The sequence below is a fragment of the Saimiri boliviensis genome, chromosome 2 (assembly GCF_048565385.1).
Source record: "Saimiri boliviensis isolate mSaiBol1 chromosome 2, mSaiBol1.pri, whole genome shotgun sequence".
NCBI lineage: Eukaryota > Metazoa > Chordata > Mammalia > Primates > Cebidae > Saimiri > Saimiri boliviensis.
Genome location: NC_133450.1, coordinates 27,477,253 through 27,502,362, shown reverse-complemented (window position 1 = coordinate 27,502,362; position 25,110 = coordinate 27,477,253). Strand labels below are relative to the sequence as shown.

The 25,110-nt window shown below is 37.7% G+C and overlaps 1 protein-coding gene across 4 annotated transcripts in view; it reads left to right on the top strand.

Moving 5' to 3' along the window:
- GPATCH2L (G-patch domain containing 2 like) overlaps window positions 1-24,806 on the top strand; it is a 75,793-nt gene extending 50,987 nt beyond the window's left edge. For 3 of the 4 annotated variants that reach the window (XM_003924577.4, XM_074392944.1, XM_074392945.1), the window contains exon 10: window positions 298-24,806. In XM_003924577.4, coding sequence (XP_003924626.1) covers window positions 298-458 — 161 coding nt within the window. In that variant the 3' untranslated portion in view covers window positions 459-24,806. The remainder of the gene's footprint in view (window positions 1-297) is intronic. The other variant, XM_074392946.1, reaches the window with a different exon arrangement.
- The last annotated feature ends 304 nt before the right edge of the window (window positions 24,807-25,110 follow it).

Genomic DNA, 25,110 nt, shown 5'->3' with positions numbered 1-25,110 from the left:
GAGTATTCATTATTTAAGCGTTAGGCACATAAATATTTAATAAGTGATTTTTACTACATTATGAATGTGTGCCACTGAATTTATTTGTTCAACTGAACCTATTTTCTCAGATTAGGAAATACCGTCTTATTTAAATATTTTTGTAGAGAGAAAAGAAATACCTTATGTGGCCACTTGGGTTACTAGGACATGAAGTATAAGGATTAAGAAAATTTTGTTTCTAAGTGTCTCTAATTTGTCTTATTCTAATTTCTCTCCCCTTGATTTTCTTGCTCCTCTCTATTGTAACCTTACTAGTTCACATGGATGCAATGGAGCCAGCCACACCAGCACCACAAGCCCCGAAATCACCCAGCTCTGAGTGGTTGGTCAGGACCCCTGCAGCAGAGAAAGCCACAGACCCGACTTCTGCTACATTTTTTAAAATGCCACAAGAAAAGAGCCCTGGATACAGCTAGAGAGCAAGACTTCACCCTCCAGGAGCTGACTGGATGTTGCTGAAGCAAATGGTGGACTTTGTGTTAGATAGTCTTTCATATCTTATTCGACATTCCTAGTCCTTTCACCACCAGAACCAACTCCTCTTCAAACGCAGCGGTGGACTCTTTCTCTCAGAAGATCACGTTGTGGGAATCTTTTTTTTAATTAGTGAAGTATTGAGGCAGTAATTTTTTACAAAAAGGTCATCCTCTGCTCTGTTTGTTACCTTGTTATTGCTGTCTCAACATTTACTACAGCTCCACTGACAGAGCTGTTGCTTTTTTGCAGTTGTCTTTGTTCTTGAAAAACCAGTTACTGCTTTTGCATACCTTTTGTGTAGAGCTTTTAATATCATTTGAGGAAGTTCCAAACTTGTAGCCAGTTCCAAAGAGATTTAACTCCGGAGTTGAGGCCTGTATGGAATTGTGTTTGTAGGACAGAAGGCTTGCCTTTGACCCTACTCTTGATTCACGCAGAGTGCCAATAAGATAAATCAACCAAGTTCTCAGTTTGGAGCCTCAAAAGAGACACCAGCAACTGGGCCTTGAGAACTTCCATTTTTCTGCAGATGGTCTGCAGAAACTCAGACAGCTCATCAGCAGCAGCAGCTGTATTGTATTTTACCTCATCTTCAGAGTTTATGTTCTACTGAAAGAGGACGTGTGTATACACACATGCACACACACACAAATTGGTTTAATGGAGAAGATGGTTTAGGTGTACAGCAAATTTAAAATAGTCAGTGGATTGTGTCTTACTACTTCATGTCCCAGTGTAAGCCTTTATGTCCTAAGCAGGACTTTATTGTTAGTATTATAGGTTAATAACCTGCAGCAGAAATTCGCACTCTGTTATAATAATGGCTTCTTGGAGCCATGCTTTGGGGAGGTAAAATGTCTTTTTGACATGCCTTTATACTTGGCGTGTTTATGATGGCTCAGCTGCATGTGGAGTTATATATACAGTCGTGCCTGAAGTTGGATGCTACTTTGTCAAAGTGAGAAATAAGTGATGGCCTGGAGCTGCTAGAGAGAAGCCATGCTTTCTGAAAAGTATTATCAAGCGTGTCTGTCATTCATTCAGGGGCCTGGATGACAGAAGGGCTCTTTTTTTATACCAATGAGTGTGTTTACTCTGAAATGCATGGAAGCTCTTTGTGAAGTGCTCCCTGCTCTGGTCACATTGTAGAGGGACTCCCACTCATGTACCTGCTTATTTTCTGTCTTAAATAGTGCTGAATGGGGCAGCGCCTCCTTTCCCTGAAGTGTGATTGCCCCTGTTTCCCATACAAAGTGTAATGATGGGTTGCTTTATCATGTTCCCTTTTAAAATGATCGTTCTTATCAATGGAAACTCCACATTTCTTTATTGATGCATCAAGTAGGGAGGTGGGTGGGAGGAATCTAGTTGGAAAAAGGGACTTGAAGCTAAGTTTCCATGGCACTTTAAGTAAGACTGAGAACATGTCAACTGTTCATAATCAGGACTGTGGTAGAGGGAGGTGCAGGTGGAGTTGATGGGGCGGGAGAGTGCTGAAGCCAGCCCAGCATGCCTGTAAGTTGCCCCTGGTTCTCACGCAGCAGTGTGCTTCCCTTCCCTGTGGGCCGTACCCCACAGGGCATAGAAAATAGAATGTCTGTTGAATAGAAAATGGTACCACTGAATTGTTTTAGTGATGAGGTTAGATTTTATTGTCATGTGCATTGTCACCATAGTGACCCATGGCATCTATTTTTAACATACTTGGTTGGGGTTGAGAGAAATCTATGGACGTAATTTTTTTCTTGTGTCAAGCTCTATAACTCATGCAGCAATTGGTCCGATGGTCATGGCCTATTAGTGAAAACCTCGAGAGGTCAGGTGGCCAAGGTGTTCCCACATCTTTTTTATATAACTTGTTGCCTAATAGTCCTCTTTTCTGCCTATGATTAAAAGTAATTTTTATATACAACATTACTTACATTTCAAACATCTCTACGAAGTCATGCCATTTTAAGGAGATGAAAATAGTCACAGAGTTAAGTGACTTGTTCCAAATCACATAAGTAAGCCAGGACTAGAACCCCAGACTTTCAGAGTTTCTCTGCCCTGGGTTATAATCTCTTGTTTAACAGTGATAGACCTGATTCAGTCTGAGATGCTTATTTATGAAACAGTATACCATGAATATTTATTATCTTTCTCAAGCATGCTTTTCTATATATTTTGAATCCTTTCAACAGGAATTGCCCAAGAATGCAACATCTACCTGTAATAAATGGGGAGAAAATTAGTTGCCTGAGAGAATAGAATATTAAGCACACAAATACTTTCCAACACAGGGTTGTAAATTGCACTCCTCATTTTAAGGTGCTGTATGTGCATGTTTAAGGAATTATTAATGTATTCTGCTTGCTTTCTGTATTAACCAGTTCCAGAGGATAGCCTTAGAATTGAGTGTATTTTGAATCTTAACACTTAAAGTTTCTTATATGTGGCATAGTGTACAATGTCATAAATTAAGAAAAATCTATAATCTTTTGAAGAAGTTACGTAGTTTCAAAAATCAGGTTTTGTAATCAGTGTTGAAAAAACTCTGAAATATGACTTGCTTTGAGGATGATCCTTGAGCTCATGTATTTGATCTGCTCAAAACTAATAACTAAAGCTGAGTTAAACAGTTTTTATTTATTTCAGGGTTCTGATTTATCCCAGCTGGCTATACAAATGGCCTGTCTGAATCCTAATCTTGTGTGTTTTCCACGATGGGCAGAGTCAAAACATTAACTGCTCCTGTAAGGATCATTAATAGAAAGTTAGTTTTAATTATGAGTTTAAGGGAAGTTTAGGTTATTTTTGAGATGCAGTATTTTAAAGGAACAAAACTCTCGTGTTGCCTTTTGTTGTTTGTTTCCTAGAGACAGGCTCTTGATCTGTCACTCGGGCTACAGTACAGTGGTGTACTCTAGAGTAGAGTAGAGTACAGTGGTGTGTTCATAGCTCACTCTAACCTTGAACTTGTAGGCTTAAGCCATCCTCCTGCCTCAACCTCCTGAGTTGTGAGGAATACAGATGTGTGCCACCATGCCTGGCTAATTTTTTAAGTTTTTGTAGAGATGGAGTCTTGCTCAGTTGCCTGTGCTGGTCTTGAATTCCTAATCTCAAACAATCTTCCTGCCTTAGCATCCCCAAGTGTTGTAATAGGTGTGAGCCCCCATGCCCAGCCTCGTGTTGCTTCTTGGTAAGAACTAATAAGAGGAAATTAGTAGCTTGTTTACCTGGTTCCAGATTTGGAGGGTGCTGAGTATAATCTTTACTGAGTGGTATGTGGTTGGAAGGTAGGCCACATTTAGCCTTGAATTGTTTAGAAATCAAGTGTGATTCAAAATGTCAAAGGACATTGCTTTGCTAGGCTATGAAATAGGCTACTAACGAGGCTGTTTTTGCAGCAAAATGGCCAAAATCTGAAATAAGTCTATTTAGTCTGTGATGCTTGTAGCATCCTTTGTTAAGTAAAGCACAACACCTAGGACAAGTAACTAAAGTAGTTATGACTTCCAAATAGGTCGATATAGCCTTGCATTTTGGCATTTTGGAGTTAGAGACACTGTGGCTATATGTATCTACCTATAATATAGCCTGGGAAGTTCTGTTGCTGCCGTTATCATTAAAGTCACTTGGAATTGAAAAAGATACAGAGTGTTGAGAGAAAGGAACTAGGCTGGTGCAGTCATTGCTGAGGTGTGATGGGTTCTCCACTTTGACTCCAGGCGAAGGCTCCTGGTGATACATGATTCATTTCAGGTCTTTGTTTTATTTTGGCTTCATTACTGTGGTTCTAAGCCACACAGGTTTTTCCCCCTGCGGAGAATACTATGTAAAAGTCTCAGTGTTAGAAGCTGTATTCAGCGTCCCGTATGTCTTATGAACCTTAGCTGAGCTGAGCTGAGAGCAGAGTGGCTCACTGTAGCAGCTGTGGATGCAGTCTAGTTGGAGGCATGGTTTGAAGGACGTCATGGTTCATGGGACGGTTGGAGGGATGGTAAAAGTGTTAGCTCTTGTCAGCTGCTTTCTCTGCCAGTGCCGGAACTGCCAATTTTACCTGTTAGTATTTCCTTTTCTCCCTGTTGTGAAAGGTCACAGAGTGATTGTCACTGACAACAGTTTCTCCCCATTAGAAGAAAACTGGTACAGAGGGAAAAGGTGAGGAACGTGGTGAGTTCCATCGCTCAAAACTAAATGCGAGTGGCACAGAGACGCTTTCTCCTATGCTAACATCTCCAAAAGATTAACATCAAATACCTGGAAATAGCATCAAAAAGAAAGAAGATGAGAAGTATTGTTGAAGAGGATGGACTACAGGTTTTTAACAAGCCCAACAAAACAAACTTATGGCCAAAAGAAGAAATATTTCTACCACTGCAAGTAGACATCATAAATGCTTGGTACAATTGCCAGATTTGGGGAATAAAACATTTTTCAAGTATTGAAGAATGAGGCATATCCTGAAGACATTCAGCAAAGAAGCAAGTTTGACAAGAAGGAGGAGTGGAAAGCAGTGGGAAGAGAAAGGGAGGTGCCCAGGAATTCTCCAAGTGTGGCCCCTAGGCCGGCACCATCAGCACCAGACCTACTGAATACGAAACTCTCAGGGGAAGGCCCAGCAGTCTTTCAGCAAGCCCTCCGGGGGCTCTGGTGCATACTCAAGTTTAAGAACCATAGGCTTTGCCACAGCCAAAAAGATGTTTTAATGGGCTGGTCTCTTCCTCAGTGCTGAGGTGCTCTCATATTCCCTCCATAAGTAAAGAGATGTTTTTTGTATAATTCTTTGCAGCAACTGTTAATGTCTATTTCTGTTTTTCCCCTTACAAGCTCCTGAAAGATCTCTTGGAAAAATTGACAAAGGATGCTATCAAGGCTATGTTTATGTGGATGGAAGTAACCTTTTGAAAATGGATAAAGCTTGGCTGTGGTGACTCACGCCCATAATCCCAACACTTTGGGCAGCCAGGGCAGGAGGACTGCTTTATTGCAGAAGTTGAAGACCAGCCTAGGCAACATAGTGAGACCTTGTCTCTGCCAAAAATTTTAAAAATTAGCCGGGTGTGGTGGGTGCATGCCTGTGGTCCCCCAGCTACTTGGGAGGCAGAGGCAGGAGGATCACTCTAGCCCAGGAGGTTGAGGCTGCAGTGAGCCATGATCTGGCCACTGCACTCCAGCCTGGGTGACAGAGCTAGACCCTGTATCAAAAAATAAATAATAAAATAAGTATGGATAAAAATATAACAATTGTTAGTCTATGAATGATAGTTATTTTTCACAATTGGAAGTAAAAATATGATTTGTGTAAGGTATGAATTTATCATATTTTTTTATTAGCTCTTAGTTCGAAGGGAAAGTATGTATTTTTCAGCATGATAATGATGAATCTTTTAAAGTATGGCTCATAAAAATGAAAAAAATACTGGAAGAAAAAACCACCTTGGGTACATAGATGTGTAATAAATACCTGTTGAGTTATTGGTAATCTTTTGCTAAGACTGAATCTCAGTACTTCAGCGCATGTAAAAATCAATTTTCTGTGATCCCACTTAATCACACCCTGTTGTCTCTGTTTTAGATTTCAGGTAGCGATTCAGCAGGGGTTGGGGACCAATAGTAACTCATGCTTTTTTTGTTGTTGTTCTTGTCTGGCTCATGGATTCAGCATTTCAGAATATGGTACTCTAATCTTAAGGCTTTGAAAAGAAGTTGTGGCCATTTTTTCTTTATATTTTATTTAACTGGTTGCTGAAGCCTGGAAACCCATGTTGGTCTTTTCAGGGAATATGCATCGCTAAAGAGTTCATTGTGTTTGCAAAGGTACAGATTTCCTCAGATGCCCGTGTATGTAGGCAGTTAAGCTTTCATTTCAATGTTTGCAATCTTTTAAAACACCATACAATTTTTCTTTTCCATCTTGAAAACCAGTTAAAACTGCCTCTGGCCAAAAATGTTATTGTTACTAGATAGTATCAAGGTATGAGACTAAAAAGTTAGAAGGCTTTAAGATATAAATTACATAAGTTAGTGTTTTCTTTCTCTAAAAGCTCTGACCCTTGCTGACCCCTTATTAAAATTTTTTTTGAAAGGGGAAAATATCAGAGAACTTAAAAATGGCCTTTGTGGCTTTGCCTCAAAATCAACACATTTCATCATGTATAGATGTTATACCTTGCTTCCTCAAGTGGGCCATGAAAAAAATCTCATGAGCATGCAAACTGATGTCACCCCAAAATCATGGTAACGATTTGAATTGCTCTCCACATTGATGTTGGTTAAATTCCTGCCTGTTGTCAGCAGCTATTGCAAACTGGCTGTTCTAAACCCTTTCTACCCCTACCTCTCTGCAGCTCAGCAGTTAATCTCAGCCCTCCCCCACCACGTAACAGCCTCAGGCAGAACTTCCCACTTAGACACCCTCACACACAGCCTTCCTCAACTTCTTGCCAGTGCCTGTCCTGCCCAAGATGAATCCCTGTTCCTGTGCCCTAGGCCCTCTCCCTTGATAGACGACTTGATCTAGATACAGCCTCACATACGGCTTTGCGTTTAAACCTGTTCAAAGACTTCTGCTTCAAACAAAAATACCTTTCCTTAGCCCTTTGAAAGCCTGACTACCAGTGAAGTATACTGCCCTTACCTGCACTCTGTCCATTGTGCAATCCACTGAAGCAGTAGTTTTTAACCCTGCTACACATTAGGATCACCTGGGCAGCTTTAATAAGTCCTAATTCCTGGGTTGGCGCAGTGGTTCACCCCTGTAATCCCAGCACTTTGGGAGATCAAGTCAGGCAGGCCAAGAGGTCAAGAGATCGAGACCATCCTGGAGAACATGGTGAAACCCGGTCTCTACTAAAAATGCAAAAAGTAGCTGGGTGTGGTGGCATGTGCCTGTAGTCCCAGCTACTCTGGACGCTGAGGCAGGAGAATTGCTTGAGCCCGGAAGGTGGAGGTTGCAGTGAGCTGAGATCATGCCACTGCACTTCAGCCTGGTGGCAGAGCAAAACTCCATCTCAAAAAAAAAAAGAAAAGAAAAAGAAAAAAGAAAAGTGCTAATTCCTGAACTAGACCACAGACCAATTAAATCAGCATGGGAAAGTGGGGACAGGCTTCAGTCTTGTAAAAAAAAAAAAAAAAGTGCAGCTGAGGCGGAGAACCACCACTCTTAAACTGCTACCCTTGTCACTGTTAAAACTGTTCTTGCTGGGTTCACCAGTGACTTCTGTCAAAATTTAGCCCTTAGGTTGATTTTTATGATATTGATGCTATCTAACTAATTCCTTCTTTGGAATGCTCCGTTTCCTGACCCGGCTTTTCTGATTTTTCTCCCACTACTTTGCTCTTTCTCAGTTTCTCTAGGTTGTTTGGTACGTCAGTCTAGCACAGACTGGATGTCGGCCTCTGCCACCACCTCCGTTACTTCAGTGAACACCTGTATGCCAGTGAGTTCCTTTGCTATACCACTTTAATGCGCTAATTTAAAAGCACAGATTAGAGTGAAGCATTCATATTCGTTAATCACTGCAGGCTTCTGGGAAAGCATACTAAAGGTCTTGATCCTTCTCTCGCCTCCCTTGTTCCTCCTCCAAGCCCCGTGAGGTAGGAGGAATTGCTAATGAGATTAGTGAGATTCTAAGGTGGATCCCTCCTGTTTTATTTATGAATTGCTGTTTATGAAAAGATGGCCTGGACTGTGGTCCCTCTTCAGCTTTCTCCTTTTCGGGGTCTTGGACTGGAAAGGAGGCCTGTGCCCAAAAGAGGCTCCTCTACCTAATGCTGTCTTCAGCCCGTGGCTTTCTGCTGCTGATAAGATTTCAGTTTGGCTTCCTCATCCCTTTTTGGCCTTGAGCTTCATGTTGATCTTTATCAAAGAACTTTTTATTGGGGCATGAGCACTAGCCCAATTAATACAGTGAAACTCGATTTCCCTGTCTGCTGTCATCATGGCATGCGGCCCCTGGAACTGGATATAGGGGTTCCACTTTCATCAGAAGCAACCTTGTGTGTTCCTGATGTCTTTGAACCACTAGTTTCTGATTCAAAATATGGGGTAGGTAGATCTGATTAGTAGTCATATGCCTGTGTCCTAGCTGTAGGAAGTCAGAATGAGCTTATCTGGAAAGTTGAGCTTCTATTAGGGATGAATAAATTCCACACACATGAGAAGGTACTTCAGATGCTGGACAGCCAATAAGAATAACAAAGGTCTACCAGAGCCATTCCCCGAGTCACTGATTGACTGCACATTTACTGAACACTGATCAAGTCAAGTTCTCCTCAAGGGCTTCTTAGGGAAGAGGGTAACTGCCCTAAAGCAGGATGCTCATCAGCTCCTTAGATACACTCTCCTTGAAACTATTAGGCCCCTGTCCAGAGTCCCTAATAACAATAATGGCAAATATTTACTTAGTGATCTGCCATTTGGAAAAAACATCTCACTTATTCAACACATCTAAGGTAGGTACTTTTATCTCCATTTAAAAACAATGATAAGTTGCTTACAGTTATAGACAAACTTGGTCAAGTCACAGAACTATTAAGTGTCAGTCAAGATTCAGATTCAAGTCTGTTTGATGTTAGAGTGTCTGTTCCCAACTAATACCTCTGCCGCCTCTTTTTACAAACTGAAGTGTTGGAGGGCATGTATGTATGTGTAAGTTGTGGGCTACTGGGCCCTGGGTCAGTGTCTGATGAGACCTCTTTATTGTTTCTCCTGGTGGACTGTTTCTCTACCAGGCAACTGTGAATGGGCTCATCCCTTCTCTGTGCCTACATCATTGAACGGAGATAGCCAGTTTCTGTGACATCCTCTAAAAACAACCGTTTTGTTCTTGAGAGTGACCAGGGCAAGAGAAAAGTCAATGAAGTCTTGCAGACCTATGACAATGAAAAGGTATTGTCCTTTGTGTACCAGGCACAACAGCTTCCTAAGCGAGAAGGATATATATTAAGAGATGTTAATGGTAGTGATACACAGTTTTCAACATCTTGGTAAACATTTCTTTGTTAGTAAAAGCTGCCTTAGCAATCTTGGCTTATAGAAATATCCCTTCATCTGTAGATGTGTATAGCACACATTTTATGCCAAGCACTCTGCTAGGAGCTGGGTATACAGAGAAGAAAGGCATTTTTGCTCTCATGATGTCCATGGTCTTCTGAGGAAGAGACAAGAAAAGCATTACTATGTAGAGTGAGATAAGAAAGGGTATTTTGGCAGCAAGGAGCAGGGCACTTTAACTCAAACTGGGCAGTGGAAGAAGTCAAAAAACACTGAAAGAAGTTCTGAAGGATGAGCAGGAGTTAAGCAGAGTGAATGAAGCCCTCCAAGGGTAAGAGCATGGTTTGTTCAGAGCACTGCAAGTGTTTTGGTGTGGTCCACGTGTAAAGCTTACAGAGGAGCGGGGAGAGGAAGGCAGGAGACGGGTAGTGAAGGGTCCCACGTACGCTGGCTTCCTTGTTGAGCTGGAGAGCTATTACAGTATTCCTCCTCTGCTACGCTCAGCCTGCGTTCATGGAAACCCTACTGAAACTGGCCCATTGTGCATACAAAGCTGGAACTGAGATGTGAACAGGTTTGCATTGCCTTGATCACCTTCCCTGGGAAATAGAGCTAGGTCCACCTGCTGGTAGGAGCTACTGACATGTTAAAACTAGGTTAAACTGAATTGTAAGTAACAATTTATTTGGAATCATGACTGACTGATTCCATTACATGTTCTAGCATGATACCAGTCTGAGGTTATTCCCCTTGAACCACCAACTTAGTAGAGTTTAATGCATAATATGATGGTCTTAGTTCCTTCTACTGTTTGTCAGTAACAAAGTTGTTCAACTACCAGTTAAGATTTTTGGGCTTTCTCAGTAGTGACAATAAATTTGTGTTGATCTATGTACACCTTTTGGACTGAACACCTTGGCAATCTTTGATATTTTAAGCCTGCAGAAAGCGCCCATAGGATGAAACCCATCCACTGGCTCACACTAAGTTCTGATCCCATGATTTTGGTCTCCTTAATACTGTGCTGTAAATAAAGTTAGCTAAACTTTTTGAAACTACATAAATATGAAATGATTGTGTGTTTTGGGCCAACATCTTTCCTGAACAGTCTCTGACTGACTGATCAGCATTTTAAATTAGGTGTTGTAGCTTTTGTACATAGAAATAAGAAACTGACTTTTATGCCCCATTATTAAAATAGTATAGGGAGGACATAACCCTTTATTTCTTCATAAGTCAATATATCTTAATTCTCTACTATGAGCAATGGAAAAATTATTATATTTTCTATTTCTATAATCTATATTATAGAATTAAGATATATTGACTTATGAAAAATATAATTTTTCATTGCTCATAGTAGATAATTAAGATATGTTGACATGAAGAAATAAAGGATTATGGTGATCATATGAAAATGTGATTAAAGAGATTATTACTAGAAGAAAAATTCAGACTGCTAATTATGAGAAAAAACATGTATACACAACCAAACAAATCACAAAATGAAAGATTTCTAAAACCGTAGAATAGGAATAAACATATCTGTCATATTAATAAAAGTAAACTTACCTGTAAATAAAAGGCCAAAATGTCAGCAAACGCTAATTACATGTTATAAGATTCAGAAAGGTTGAGCAAAAGTAAACCAGGTAAACACAAACAAGAAAATGAGTTGTAGTCTGCATATCAGGCAGGGTTGAAATTAGGGAGAATTGAAAGAAAAGGAAAAACTACATAATGCTAAAGTGTGTGACTCACGAGATATAATGTTTCTAGGTATCTGTGTACCAAATAATGGAAAACCGTTTATGTATTGGAAACCGTAGGAGACACAAGAAGAAACAGAAATACAATGTTAGTTGGATATTCTGTCAGTTCATGACAGATCAAGTAGGTAAAAAACTAGAACATGGGATGATTTAAATAAGATAGGGAAGATCTAGTTGATACATCTTAGACTTTACCCTAAAAATGGTAACTATACTTTAAAGTATCCATGAAACATTTCCCTATTTGAGTGTATGTTAGAAAATACAGAAAACATAAGTTTCAGAACAGAGAAAAAAACAACAGATGGCATTTGCTGATAAAAATGCAATAAATTAAAGCCAGAAAACACTACTCATCTGCAATCCAAAATGTCTTTAAGCTCTTCAGCTATTCTTGGGTTGATTAGGAAATGTAAAGCATTGAAAAAGCATTATTTCATACCTAAAATATAAACTTATTCCTCTGAGATACAAATAAAGCAGTGCTCAGCGGAAAATTCATAGTCCTAAAATTTGTGTACTAAAAAATAAGATAAATATTGCATAACTCAAAATATTAGGAAAAGGAATATTTTTAAAGCAGACTAAAAGAACAAAAAGTTAGAAAAATGGGGAAACAGAGCTAATTTTAAAAATATGTAATAAAATACATAACATTTTAGCTAACATTATGACAAAAAGGCAAACACAAAATAAGAATTACGAGATACTGAATAAATAAAAGCCATAAAATATACTGTGCTCAACTCTATACAAACAATTTAAAATCTTGGACTAAATGGATAATTTTCTAGGAAGGTATGATTTGCCAAAAAATGACTTCTAAAGAAAGAAATCTAATATAACAATTGTCATAGAAGAAATGAAGTAAGTGCTATTTCAATTAGCATGGCAGACTAAATACCTTAAAAGACCCTACCAATGAAAACAATGAAATGCATTTGGAAGATTAATAAAAAACCTTTTTGTAATACTAATTTTTTATTGTACTTTTTAAAGTATGGAATGGAATTTATTGTAAAGACATGTATTTTATAGAATTCGAGCAACAGCCAATCAGCCAGAGATGAAGTGAGGCCAGCTCAGGGAATGTGACCAGTGGTCATTTATTCCCTCTGGTGTTCCATGTTAGTGTGACACAGAGCCCCCTCTCCACATTCTCAGGGGCTCTTGATCAAAAACCTTTTAAAAAAATAATTTTAGATTAGACTTGACAAAAGCTGAAAAAATAGATTTCCTATGTGCCCTTCTCTCAGCTTCTCCTAATGTTAACTTACATACCAATGGTAAAATTATTGAAACTAGAAAATTAACATTGGTATAATTCTATTAACTATATACTTTATTTGAATCATAGCAGTCTTCCCAGTAATGTTGTTTTTCTGATTCAGTATTCAATCAAGGATGCTTATGTACTTGGATTTTTCTGGGTTTTCTATTCTATTCCACCGGTCTACTTGTGCATGATACCACACTGTTTTAATTATAGAGACTTTATAGTATGTTTTAATGACTGGCAAGGCTAGTCCCCCTTATAATTTTTCCTATTCATTGTGCTCCTCGCTACTCATACATGTTTGTTTTTCCCTATGAACTTTAATATCAACTTGTCTAAATTCATTTTTGAAGGTACATTGGTATTTTATTAATATTATTTGACATTAACTGGTTTAGGGAGAACTAACATCTTTAAAATGTGAAATCATCCTATCCAAGAACAGGGGCTGTATTTCCATTTATTCAAGTCTATTTTTGTGTCTTTGCAGCAGTGTTTTAAAATGATTCTTGTATAGGTTTTGTGCATTTCTTGCTAAGCTTATCCCTAAGTATTTATTTGCTAGTAAATGAAATTTCCTCTGCCATTATGTCTTCTAACTGGTTATTGCGTTCTATATAAAAGCTACTGATTTTGTAAGCTAATATGTCTTGCCACCTTACTGAATTAAAAAAAATAAATAAATAAACAACAGAAATTTATTTCTTACGGTTCCACAGCCTGGGAAGTCCAAGATCAAGGTGCTGGCAGATTCAGTGTCTGGTGTGGGCTTGCCTTCTGGTTCATAGATGGCACCTTCTAGTTATGTCCTCACATGGTGAAGGGAACTAGCTAGCTCTCTGGAGTTTCTTTTATAAGGGTATAAATTCCAATCACCAGGACTCCACCCACCTAATCTAATGACCTCCCAAAGGCCCTGTCTCCAATACCAACACTTTGGGGGTTAGGATTTCCACCTGTTTGTGGGGACACAAACATTTTACCATAGCAGTCAGTAACAGACTCTTTTTGTTTTGCAGCCAAAGGTCACTCAATCTTTATCTTCTTAGCTTAAGTATAATGTAAACCCTAAAGCCATGAAATGCATGGGAAAGGTTTTTTTCTTTTTTCCTTTTTCTTTTTCAACTTTTATTTCAGATTTGAGGGGTACATGTGCAGGTTTGTTATCTGGATATATTGTGAGATGCTGAGGTTTGGGATATGAATGATCTGTCACCCAGGTACTGAGCATCCTTACAGAATTCTTTTACTTTTGGAGTTAGTTTTATTATTTCTCCTCTAGGATTAAAAAAAAAAAATTCTTTCTAAATGCCCAGAAGAATGACAAGATATGAAAAAAAAGTATGGAAGTAAAAAATGACATGAAAGCTTAAACCTGGGAAAGCAAGTAAGACAAAACCCACCTTTTACCTCGAAGATATCTAGTAAGCCCTAATTACCCTGAGCCTCTGTTGTGCTGACCAAGATGGGTACAGGAAGTAAAGCAGGGCCTGCTCGAGGCAGGAAGTGTAATCTGAGATTTCCCACAAAGTGGCTACCCTCTAAGCGCTACCCTTACTGTGTAAAGGTAAACAAGCCACCAAGCAGAAATAACAGCAAGGAAACTTGCCTCTCTTGACCTTGGCCCTGGGTGGAGGAAAAGGTGTTCCTCTCCCACCAACCTAAAAATGTTAAATAAGTTGTCCCTTTTATACTACTTGTATGGTGCAAAATACTACACAAGGAAATTTAATTTATATTAGACCCAAGTCAGTTGTAACCCCAGATAACTGCTAGAAGCAACCACAGATTCTCTCTGGAGGAATGAACCTTCAATCCAAATATTAACTCTCACAGAAAAAGTTATGAATATGAACAACTTTAGCCGATAAATTTGAAAGTTTAGACAAAATTCCTAGAGAAAAGAGTTTATCAAAACCCAATCAGGAGAAATAGAAAATTTGATTAGTCCTTAACATTAAACAAATCTAGTAAATAGTTTAAAATCTGGGACTGCATACTCTGCGGAAAGATTTTACGTGATCCACAAAATGCCGTCAGTTTTTCTTCTGAAGCTTGACACATTGATTGTAACGTTCATTTGGAAGAACAAATGAACAAGACCAGCCCAAGGAAACCCTGAAAGAGAGCACTTGGTAGGAGGGGGGCTGCTCCTGCTACATATTAAAACATAAAGCCTCAACTCTGAAAGTGTGGTATAGGTGCATGGCATAGATCAATGGAACAACATAGAAAATTCAGAAACAGACCCAATTGCATATGAAAATTCAGGATACAGTAAAGGTGATGCCCTAAGTCAGTGGGGGAAAAGATGGATTATAAAAATGAATAGTGATGAGATAACTGGATATAGTTACATGGCTAAATATAAATATATAGCCCTACAGGAAAAAAATGGATCTGTTTCTCACACAATGCCAGGATAATTTTCAAATTGATGAGAGATTTAATTGTACAATTTAAACTATGGAAGTACTAGAAAAAAAAATTCCTCTGTGGCAGGGGTCAGCAAGCCACATGGCCTGTAGCCCAAATTTGACTGACTCAGGCGGCCTATTTTGAGCTGTTGCAAGCCAAGAATGGTGTTTTGTTTCGTTATTTTTTCCATCTTTAAATTGTTCAATAAAAAAAGAGGAGACCATGGAACAGAGATTTTATGTGGTTGCAAACTCTAAAATATTTACTATCTGAACTTTTACGTAAAAAAGACCGTGGACCCTTGCTTTGTAACCTGGGTTAGCTGTTGCATAGTAATGCCACTGAACTCAGCGGGGCGACCTCTGCTCTTAGTGTCTCTCATCTCCTTGGACCAGTACGAAAATATGCTCCACTCCTTTGGTAGAAGGGAATGTAAATCCATATGGTAAAGGATGGGGATATAGGAAGTGGAAAAGTTTTGGGACCAATAATGTACTCTTCCACATTAAATACTACTAAAAATTTAGACGCAATAAGAGATATATTTGACTATGTTTTAAAAAAATCTTGCATGCATATGTACAGTAAGCAAACTAAAATACAAGTGATAACCCAGAAACATGGTTGCAACTTACATCACAGATTACGGGCTAATATTCCTAATTTATAAATAACATAAAAGGAGTTTCCTGTAGACCAGTGTGGAAGAGATATGAGCAGACAGTTCACAGAGAAAATACAGGTGTCTCTCAAACGTATGAAAAGACACTCAACTTTTCATATAGTCAGTTGATTTTCACAGCAACCTAATGAGTAGATATTCTTATTATCCCCATTTAAGACAAGGAAGATGAGTCATAAAGATGTGAAGTATTATGCCTGAACACAAAAACCTAAGAAGTAATGGTGCCAGGATTTGAACCCAGTCAGGCTGGGTCTAGATGAAAGAGTAATTTACCATGACTAAATGAGGCTTATTTCAGGAATGCAAGGATCATTTAATATTAGGAATAGCTGGGTGTTTCCTTAATATGATGAAATATATTTATCTCAATCCAAAGCCTGCATCGTGCTTAATTGGGAGTACCAGAAGCAATTTCGTTAAAGTCAGGAACAAGAAAAAGATGTCTACTAATTATCCTGATTATTTAAAAATGTTCTATAGGACTTAGGTGAAACAATTAGACAAGTGAAAGAAATTAAAGATACAGAAATGAGACGAGAAAATTACAATTTTCAGATGATACTCAGTTTTTTACTTAGGAACTAAGGAAGACTAACCAGACCTTACAAAATAAGAATTTAATAAATTAATTTTCAGAAATCAATAGCTTTTATATATACAATGTCTAATTTCAAGCTATAAGGGAAGAAAAGACCCATTTTATAATAACAGCACAAAACATAAATGATAGCATACTTAGGAATAAACACAAATATTATTTGTAGGAAATGTTAAAATGCTAATGAGAGATAAAACAAGACCCAAACAAATAGGAAGATACATCACGTTCTTGCATAGAATTACGCAGCATCAGGCCTGGTGTGGTGGCTTACTCTTGTAATTCCAGCACTTTGGGAGGCCAAGGTGGGTGGATCCCAAGGTCAGGAGATTAAGACCATCCTTGCTGACACGGTGAAACCCCACCTCTACTAAAAATACAAAAAATTATCGAGTGTGGTGGCAATGCGCCTTGTAGCCCAGCTACTCAGTAGGTTGAGGCAGGAGAATCACTTGAACGTGGGAGGCAGAGGTTGCAGTGAGCTGAGATGGCGCCTCTGCACTCTAGCATGGGCAGCAGAGCAAGACTCTGTCTCAAAAAAAAAAAAAAAAAAAAAGACATATGCAGCATCATAAAAAATCACTTCTCATAGATCTAATGTGATCTTCAGTAAAAATACCAATAGAATTGAAAAAATTTTACATAAACTGATTCTAAAGTTTATATTAAAACAATAGTGATAGAGGGAGACTACTGGATATCAAAATTTACACATCTACTGCAGTTAAAACAGTGTGGTAACAATTTGTGAGTAGTCACACAGATGAGTGGAGCAGAACAGTTCAGAAATATATCTAAATATTTGTGAGAATTGAGACTATGGTAAAGGTGGCTTTTCAATCAGTGGAAAAAAGATTAGCAATTCATTCAATCAGCAAATGGGGTGGAATTATTGGGTAGAGCTCTGGAGAAAAAAATTAAGTTGGATCTATACTTCACCTCTTATACCAGGACAAATGACAGTCTAAAGATTTAAACATAAAAAAAAATACTTTCCCTTTCATATATATATACATATATGTATATACATATATGTATATATATATACACACATATATGTATATATATATATATGCATATATATATATGTATATATATAATTGCATTTTAGGTTTTGGGGTACGTGTGAAGAACATGCAAGATTGTTATATAGGTACACACATGGCATTGTTGTTTGCTGCCTTCCTCCACATCACCTATATCTGGCATTTCTCCCCATGTTATCCCTCCCCAACTCCCCACCCTCTGCTCTCCCTCTACTAGTTCCCCCACAACGGACCCCAGTGTGTGATGCTCCCCTCCCTGTGTCCATGTGTTCTCATTGTTCAACACCTGCCTATGAGTGAGAACATGTGGTGTTTGATTTTCTGTTCTTGTGCCAGTTTGCTGAGAATGATGGTTTCCAGGTTCATCTGAACTCATCGTTTTTTATGATTACATAGTATTCCATGGTGTATATGTGCCACATTTTCCCTGTCTAGTCTATCACTGATGGGCATTTGGGTTGGTTCCAAGTCTGCTATTGTAAACAGTGCTGCAGTGAACATTCGTGTGCATGTGTCCTTGTAATAGAATTATTTATAATCCTTTGGATATATACCCAGAACTGGGATTGCTGGGTCAAATGGAATTTCTATTTCTAGGTCCTTGAGGAATTGCCCACTGTCTTCCACAATGGTTGAACTAATTTACACTCCCACCAACAGTGTAAAAGTGTTCCTATTTCTCCACATCCTCTCCAGCATCTGTTGTCTCCGGATTTTTTAATGATTGCCATTTTAACTGGCATGAGATGGCATCTCAATGTAGTTTTGATTTGCATGTCTCTAATGACAGTGATGATGACCATTTTTTTCATGTTTGTTGGCCTCATATATGCCTTCTTTTGTAAAGTGTCTGTTCATATCTTTTGCTCACTTTTGAATGGGCTTGTTTTTTTTTTTTTTCTTGTAAATCTCTTTTAGTTCTTTTTAGATTCTAGATATTAGCCCTTTGTCAGATGGGTAGATTGCAAAAATTTTTTTCCCATTCTGTTGGTTGCCAGTTCACTCTAATGACTGACTGTTTCTTTTGCTGTGCAGAAGTTCTGGAGTTTGATTGGGTCCCATTTGTTTATTTTGGCTTTTGTTGCCAATGCTTTTAGTGTTTTAGTCATGAAGTCCTTGCCTTATGCCTATGTCCTGAATGGTTTTGCCTAGATTTTTTTCTAGGGTTTTTATGGTGTTAGGTCTTATGTTTAAGTCTTTAATCCATCTGGAGTTAATTTTAGTATAAAGTGTCACAAAGGGATCCAGTTTCTGCTTTCTGTATATGGCTAGCCAGTTTTCCCAACACTGTTTATTAAACAGGGAATCCTTTCCCCATTGCTTTTTTTTGTGAGGTTTGTCAAAGATCAGATGGTTGTACATGTGTGGTGTTGCCTCTGAGGCCTCTGTTCTGTTCCATTGGTCTATATCTCTGTTTTGGTACCAGTACCATGCTGTTTTGATTACTGTAGCCTTGTAGCATAGTTTGAAGTCACGTAGTGTGATGCCTCCAGCTTTGTTCTTTTTGCTTAGAATTGACTTGGCTATGCGGGCTCTCTTTTGGTTCCGTATGAAGTTTAAGGTGGTTTTCTCCAGTTCTGTGAAAAAGATCACTGGTAGCTTGATGGGGATAGCATTGAATCTGTAAATTACTTTGGGCAGTATGGACATTTTGACAATATTGATTCTTTCTAACCATGAGCATGGAATGTTTCTCCATGTGTTTGTGTCCTCTCTTACTTCCTTGAGCAGTGGTTTGTAGTTCTCCTTGAAGAGGTCCTTTACATCCTTTGTTAGTTGTATTCCTAGGTATTTTATTCTCTTTGTAGCAATTGTGAATGACAGTTTGTTCTTGATTTGGCTCTCTTTAAGTCTGTTATTGGTGTATAGGAATGCTTGTGATTTTTGCACATTGACTTTGTATACTGAGACTTTGCTGAAGTTGTTTATCAGTTTCAGGAGATTTTGGGCTGAGATGGTGGGGTCTTCTAAATATACAATCATATCATCTGCAAATAGAGACAATTTGACTTCCTCCTTTCCTAGTTGAATACGCTTTATTTCTTTTTCTTCCCTGATTGCTCTGGCTAGAACTTCCAGTACTATATTGAATAGGAGTGGTGAGAGAGGGCATCCTTGTCTAGTGCCAGATTTCAAAGGGAATGCTTCCAGTTTTTGCCCATTCAGTATGATGTTGGCTGTGGGTTTGTCATAAATAGCTTTTATTATTTTGAGATATGTTCCATCAATATCTAGTTTATTGAGAGTTTTTAGCATAAAGGGCTGTTGAATTTTGTCAAAGGCCTTCTCTGCATCTATTGAGATAATCATGTAGTTTTTGTCTTTGGTTCTGTTTATGTGGTAAATTACATTTACAGACTTGCATGTGTTGAACCAGCCTTGCATCCCTGGGATGAAGCCTACTTAATCATGGTGGATAAGCTTTTTGATGTGCTGTTGCAATCGGTTTGCATTTTATTGAAGATTTTTGCATCCATCTTCATCATGGATATTGGCCTGAAAACAATACTTTTCCTAAAAGTACTAGACAAGAAAAGGAAAGTTATCTTATAACCTAAGAGTGGGGAAGACCTTTCTAAGTATGCCACAAAACCCAGAAGCCATAAAAGAAAAGATTGCTAGATTAGACTTCACAGAGATAAAAAAAATTTCATTATGACAATAGCACCATAAGCAAATGCAAATGAAGACTTGGACAAGAAATGTGTAACTCTGCCAAGACGAGGGCTTAATTTATCTAAAAAAGAAAGTCCCTGTCAATAATAATAATAATAAAACCAGATTACCAATCCAGTACAAAAATGGGCAAAGAAGATTAATAGAGACATTTAATAGAAGAGAAAATACAAATGACTTTGAAGCATACGAAAATGTTAATAATAGAGCTTTTTCACCTATCAAAAATTATAAAAGTTTGTTAACACACTGTAAAGGCAATGGCAAGTGTGTAGTTAAATAGACACTCTCATACATTGTATAAACTAGTGCAAACTATAAAGGGGTGGCAGTATCTTATCAAAATTACAGTGGTACATTACATTTTTCAGCCAGCAATCCTAGGAATTTGTCCTGCAGATACAGTTGTATCTATACATGTGAAGTAATGTGCATCAACATAAAAATATAGAGAAAGATTAATCTGTAAGTTAAGAGGTTTTATTGGGGAATAATACACAAGACATGGGTTTGCAATCCAGGTCATACATACAGACCACAGTGTCCTCCAGTATGTCTAGAGAAAAGGAAAAGGTTAGGGTTTTATTGGGGAAAAAGGAGGTTATACGAGTTGTTTTGAAAGAAAGTCATTGGTGGGGATAGTGTCTTTTGGGAGCTGACAAGCTCTGATTTGTGAGTGATGGCAGTTGTTGGGTAAGATTTGTAATCTTATGTTTTGTTTGATTGGCCTTGCATATGAGTCAGTGTGTCAGGCCAAGTATTCTTAGAAAGTGATCAGCTGTCCTGTTGTCCTTGTGTGATTTAAGTGGTAAGCTTTGATTTGTTTCTATTGTTAGGTAAATAGTACATGAAAGCCCTCTTTTCATAGCCTTTCCTGGCTCCATTTTGTCAGGGTTTGACACAAGTGACTCCATTTTGAATCTGACAACTTTCACATGAGCAAGACCTTTAGAATTCACTAGAGGTTAGTCAGGTTCGGTCCTCACACAAGGAAGGGAATTATACAAGGCTTTAATACCGGGAGGTTGGTTATTTGAGGTCATCTTAAAGAGGCTGCCTACCACATAGGTAAATATTTTAAAAACCTAACTACATCTGGCTTTCAAGAGTCATATTTTGAGTGTCAAGAGAAGGATTGAAAGTAAAGGATAATAAAAAACACACCAACCAAAAAAAGATTAATAGAGCTCTACAAATAGTTGAGAGAGATGTAAGTCAAGAAGCGTTACTAAGGACACAGAGGAACATTTCATAGAGATAAAAGGATAAATCTACTAGGAAGATATAGTTTGTATTTTAATGTACCTAATAATACAGCTTCAAAATATATAAAACAAAATTATAGACCTTAAAGTACCTGATAGTACAAGTAGTCAATAATATGGATGAATACAACAAAATGAATAATAAATTTAATCTAATTGACATCTATGGGACACTATAACCAGCAGTGTTAGAAGAGGTATTCTTTCCAAGTACCCATTGAATTTTTACCAAATTTTATCATATGCTGGTCCTCAAAGGAAGTCTCAACGAATTCCAAAGGGTAAATCATCTAAAATATATTCTCTGACCAAAGTGAAATTACTCTAAAAACCAATTTTTAAAAACCCCAGGAAAGTCTGAAATATTTAGAAATTAAGCATTATACTTCTAAATAACTGATAGTTCAAAACTAATTATAATAGATTTTGACAGTATTTTGAACTATATGGCAATTTTTAAATGACATCAAAACTTGAATAAAAAAGTCTAAAAACCAGTCTAAGTATACATCTCAAAAAAGTAGAAAATGGATAGCAACAAATTCAGAGACTGGTTCTTTGAAAAGACTAATAATATTGATAAACCCCTAGCAAGACTGATTTAGAAAAAAAGAAAGTTAAAAAAATGAGGATATAGCCCCAGACTGGGATGAAATGTTTACAGAAGACACATCTGATAAAGGACTGTTACCTAACTGTAAAAAGAACTCTTACAGCTCAGCAATAGGGAAAAAAAAATCAATTAAAAAGTAGACCAAAGCTCTCAACAGACACCTCACCAAAGAAGATATACAGATGGAAAATAAGCATATGAAAAGATGCTCATCATATGTCATTAGGGAACTGCAATAAAATAATAATGTGATACCATAACATACCTATTACAATGGTGATTTTCCAAAACACTGACCACACCAAATGCTGGTGAGCATGTGGAGCAACAGGAACGCTAATGGGAATTAGCTAATGGGTATGAAAAATGGTACAGCTATGATGAAAGACAGTTTAGCAGTTTCTTGCAAAATGAAGCATATGCTTACCATATAATCTAGCAACCCTGCTTCCTGGTATTTATCCAAATGAGCTGAAAACTTATGTCTTCAGAATGATTGCACACAGATGTTTATAGCAGATTTATTTGTAATTGCCCAAGATGTCTTTCAGCAGGTAAATGGATAAACAAACTGGTACAAACAGACAATGGAATATTATTTAACTCTAAAAAGAAAGGCTCTATCAAGCCATGAAAAGATGCAGAGGAAATATAAATGCATAATGCTAAGTGAAAGAAGCCAATTTGGAAAAAACTACATACAGTATGATTTCATCTATATGAAAAGGCAAAATTATGGGGGCAGTAAAAAGAGGAATTGTTGACAAGGGTTAGAGGGGAAGGAGAGATGAATAGGCAGAGCACAGAAGATTTTTAGGGCAGCAAAAATACTCTATATGTTACTATAAAGATGAATAAATGCCATTATACATTTATTAAAACCCATAGAATGTACAATACAAGAGTGAATGTTAGTGTATCAACTATGGACTTTGGGTGATAAAGATGTGTCACTATGTTATGACAATGTATTGATAGTAACAAATGTATCACTCTGGTGAGGAAAGCTGTGCATGTGTTGGGGAAGAAGGTATATGGGAACTCTGTCCCTTCTGCTTAATTTTGCTGTGAACCCAAAACTACTCTAAAATCTATTTTAAAAATAGATAAAATGCACAAATTACTAATATAAGAATATAATATGAAGAACTTTATGTCAGTAAATCAGAAAATCCACATGAAATGGAATTTCTAGGAAAATACAATTTACCAACTCAAGAGTAAATAGAAGGCTGGGCATGGTGGCCCACACCTGTAATCCCAGCACTTTGGGAGGCCAAGATGGGTGGATCACTTGAATCCAGGAGTTCAAGACCAGCCTAGCTAACATGTGAAAGCCTATCTCTACTAAAAATGCAAAAAGTTAGCTGGGCATGGTGGCAGGCACCTGTAATCCCAAGTTACTCAGGAGGTTGAGGTGGGACAATCATCTGAGCCTGGGATGTCAGGGTTGCAATGAGCTGAGATGGTACCATTGCACTCTAGCCTGGGCAACTGGAGTGAGACCCTGTAACAACAACAATAACGAAAAACCCAAAAGAATAAATAGAAAATTTGAATGGTTTATATCTGTTTAAGAAGTTGAATCTGGGCTCGGAGCAGTGGGTCACGCCTGTAATCCCATCACTTTAGGAGGCTGAAGCAGGTGTATCACTTGAGATCAGGAGTTCAAGACCAGCCTGGCCAACATGGTGAAACCTCATCTCTACTAAAATTTAAAAATTAGCCGGGTGTGGTGGCAGGAGCTTGTAATCCCAGCTATTCAGGAGGCTGAGTCACAAGAATTGCTTGAACCTAGGAAGTGAAGATTGCAGTGAGGCAACTCCAGCTTGGGCAACAGAGTGAGGCTGTGTCTTAAAAAAAAAAAAAAAAAAGTTGAATATGTAACTATAACTTTCCCATAAACAAATCCCTAGTCCAGATTTCTTCACCAGCAAATACTTTTAAACATTTAAAGAATTGACACTAGTCTTATACAAACTGTTTGAAATAATAGAAAAAGAAAAATAATTCACAATTCACTTTGAGGCTGCCATAATTTTAATACCAAAGGGAGGCAGGTTCATTACAGGAAAGGAAAATTATAGGCCACTATATCTAATGAACATGCTTATAAATATCTTAAAGAAAGTATTAGTTTAGTTGATTAGAAAGTGAAGTTCAGTTGATTATTTAGGAATGCGAGATTTTGTCTTAACATCACAAAACCAGTGATTTCAACTCATTCAACTGGACTTATTTTCAACAAACTAGCTGGGACAGCTGGATATCCACATGCAAAACAATGAAGTGGGATCCTTCCTTATACAATATGCAAAATAAATCAAAACAGATCAAAGACCTACTTGGAAGGGCTAAAACGAAAACATTCGGAATAAAACAAATGCATAAATAAATCTTCACGACCTTGGATGAGATGATGGTTTATTACATATGACACCACAAGCACAAGCAACTGAAGAAAAAATAGACAAATAAGACTTGATCAAAATTTTAAATTTTATGCTTCAAAAAACACTGTCAAGAAAATGAAACAACCACAGAATGGGAGAAAATATTCACAAATCATACATCTGATAAGGGTCTGATAATCCAGAATATGTAAAGAACTCTTATGACTCAACCACCAAAAGGTAAGCCACCCAATTTAAAAATGGGCAAAAAGACTCTAGTAAGCATTTTTCCACCGAAGATGTATGCGTAGCCAACAAGCACATGAAAAGATGCTCAACATCATTAGTCATGGAAGAAATACTAAAATTATAAGATACGACTTTACACCCACTCGTAGATACATACCCAAGAGAGATAAAAACTTACGTACCCACAAAAACTTGTACACAGATATTCATTATAGCCTTATTTACAATAGACTAAAAGTGAAAACCACCTAAGAATCAGCTGATGAACGGTAAACAAAATGTGGTGTATCTGTACAATAAAAGGATTAATACTGATTCATCTTGCAACGTGGATTAACTTTTGATGATATTGTGCTAAGTGAAAAACGCCAGACACAGAAATCCACATTCCACTTACATGAAATGTTCAGAATAGGCAAATCCGTAGAAACAGATACTGTAGACAGACAGTAGAGTAGGGGAAAGGGGGAATGGGGAAGGACTGCTAGTAGGTATAGGGTTTCTTTCTGGAGTGATAAAATGTTCTAGAGTTATATATGGTAATTATTGCACAACTTTGTGAATATACTAAAAACCACTGAATTATACTCTTCAAAATGATGCATTTTAAGATATATGTA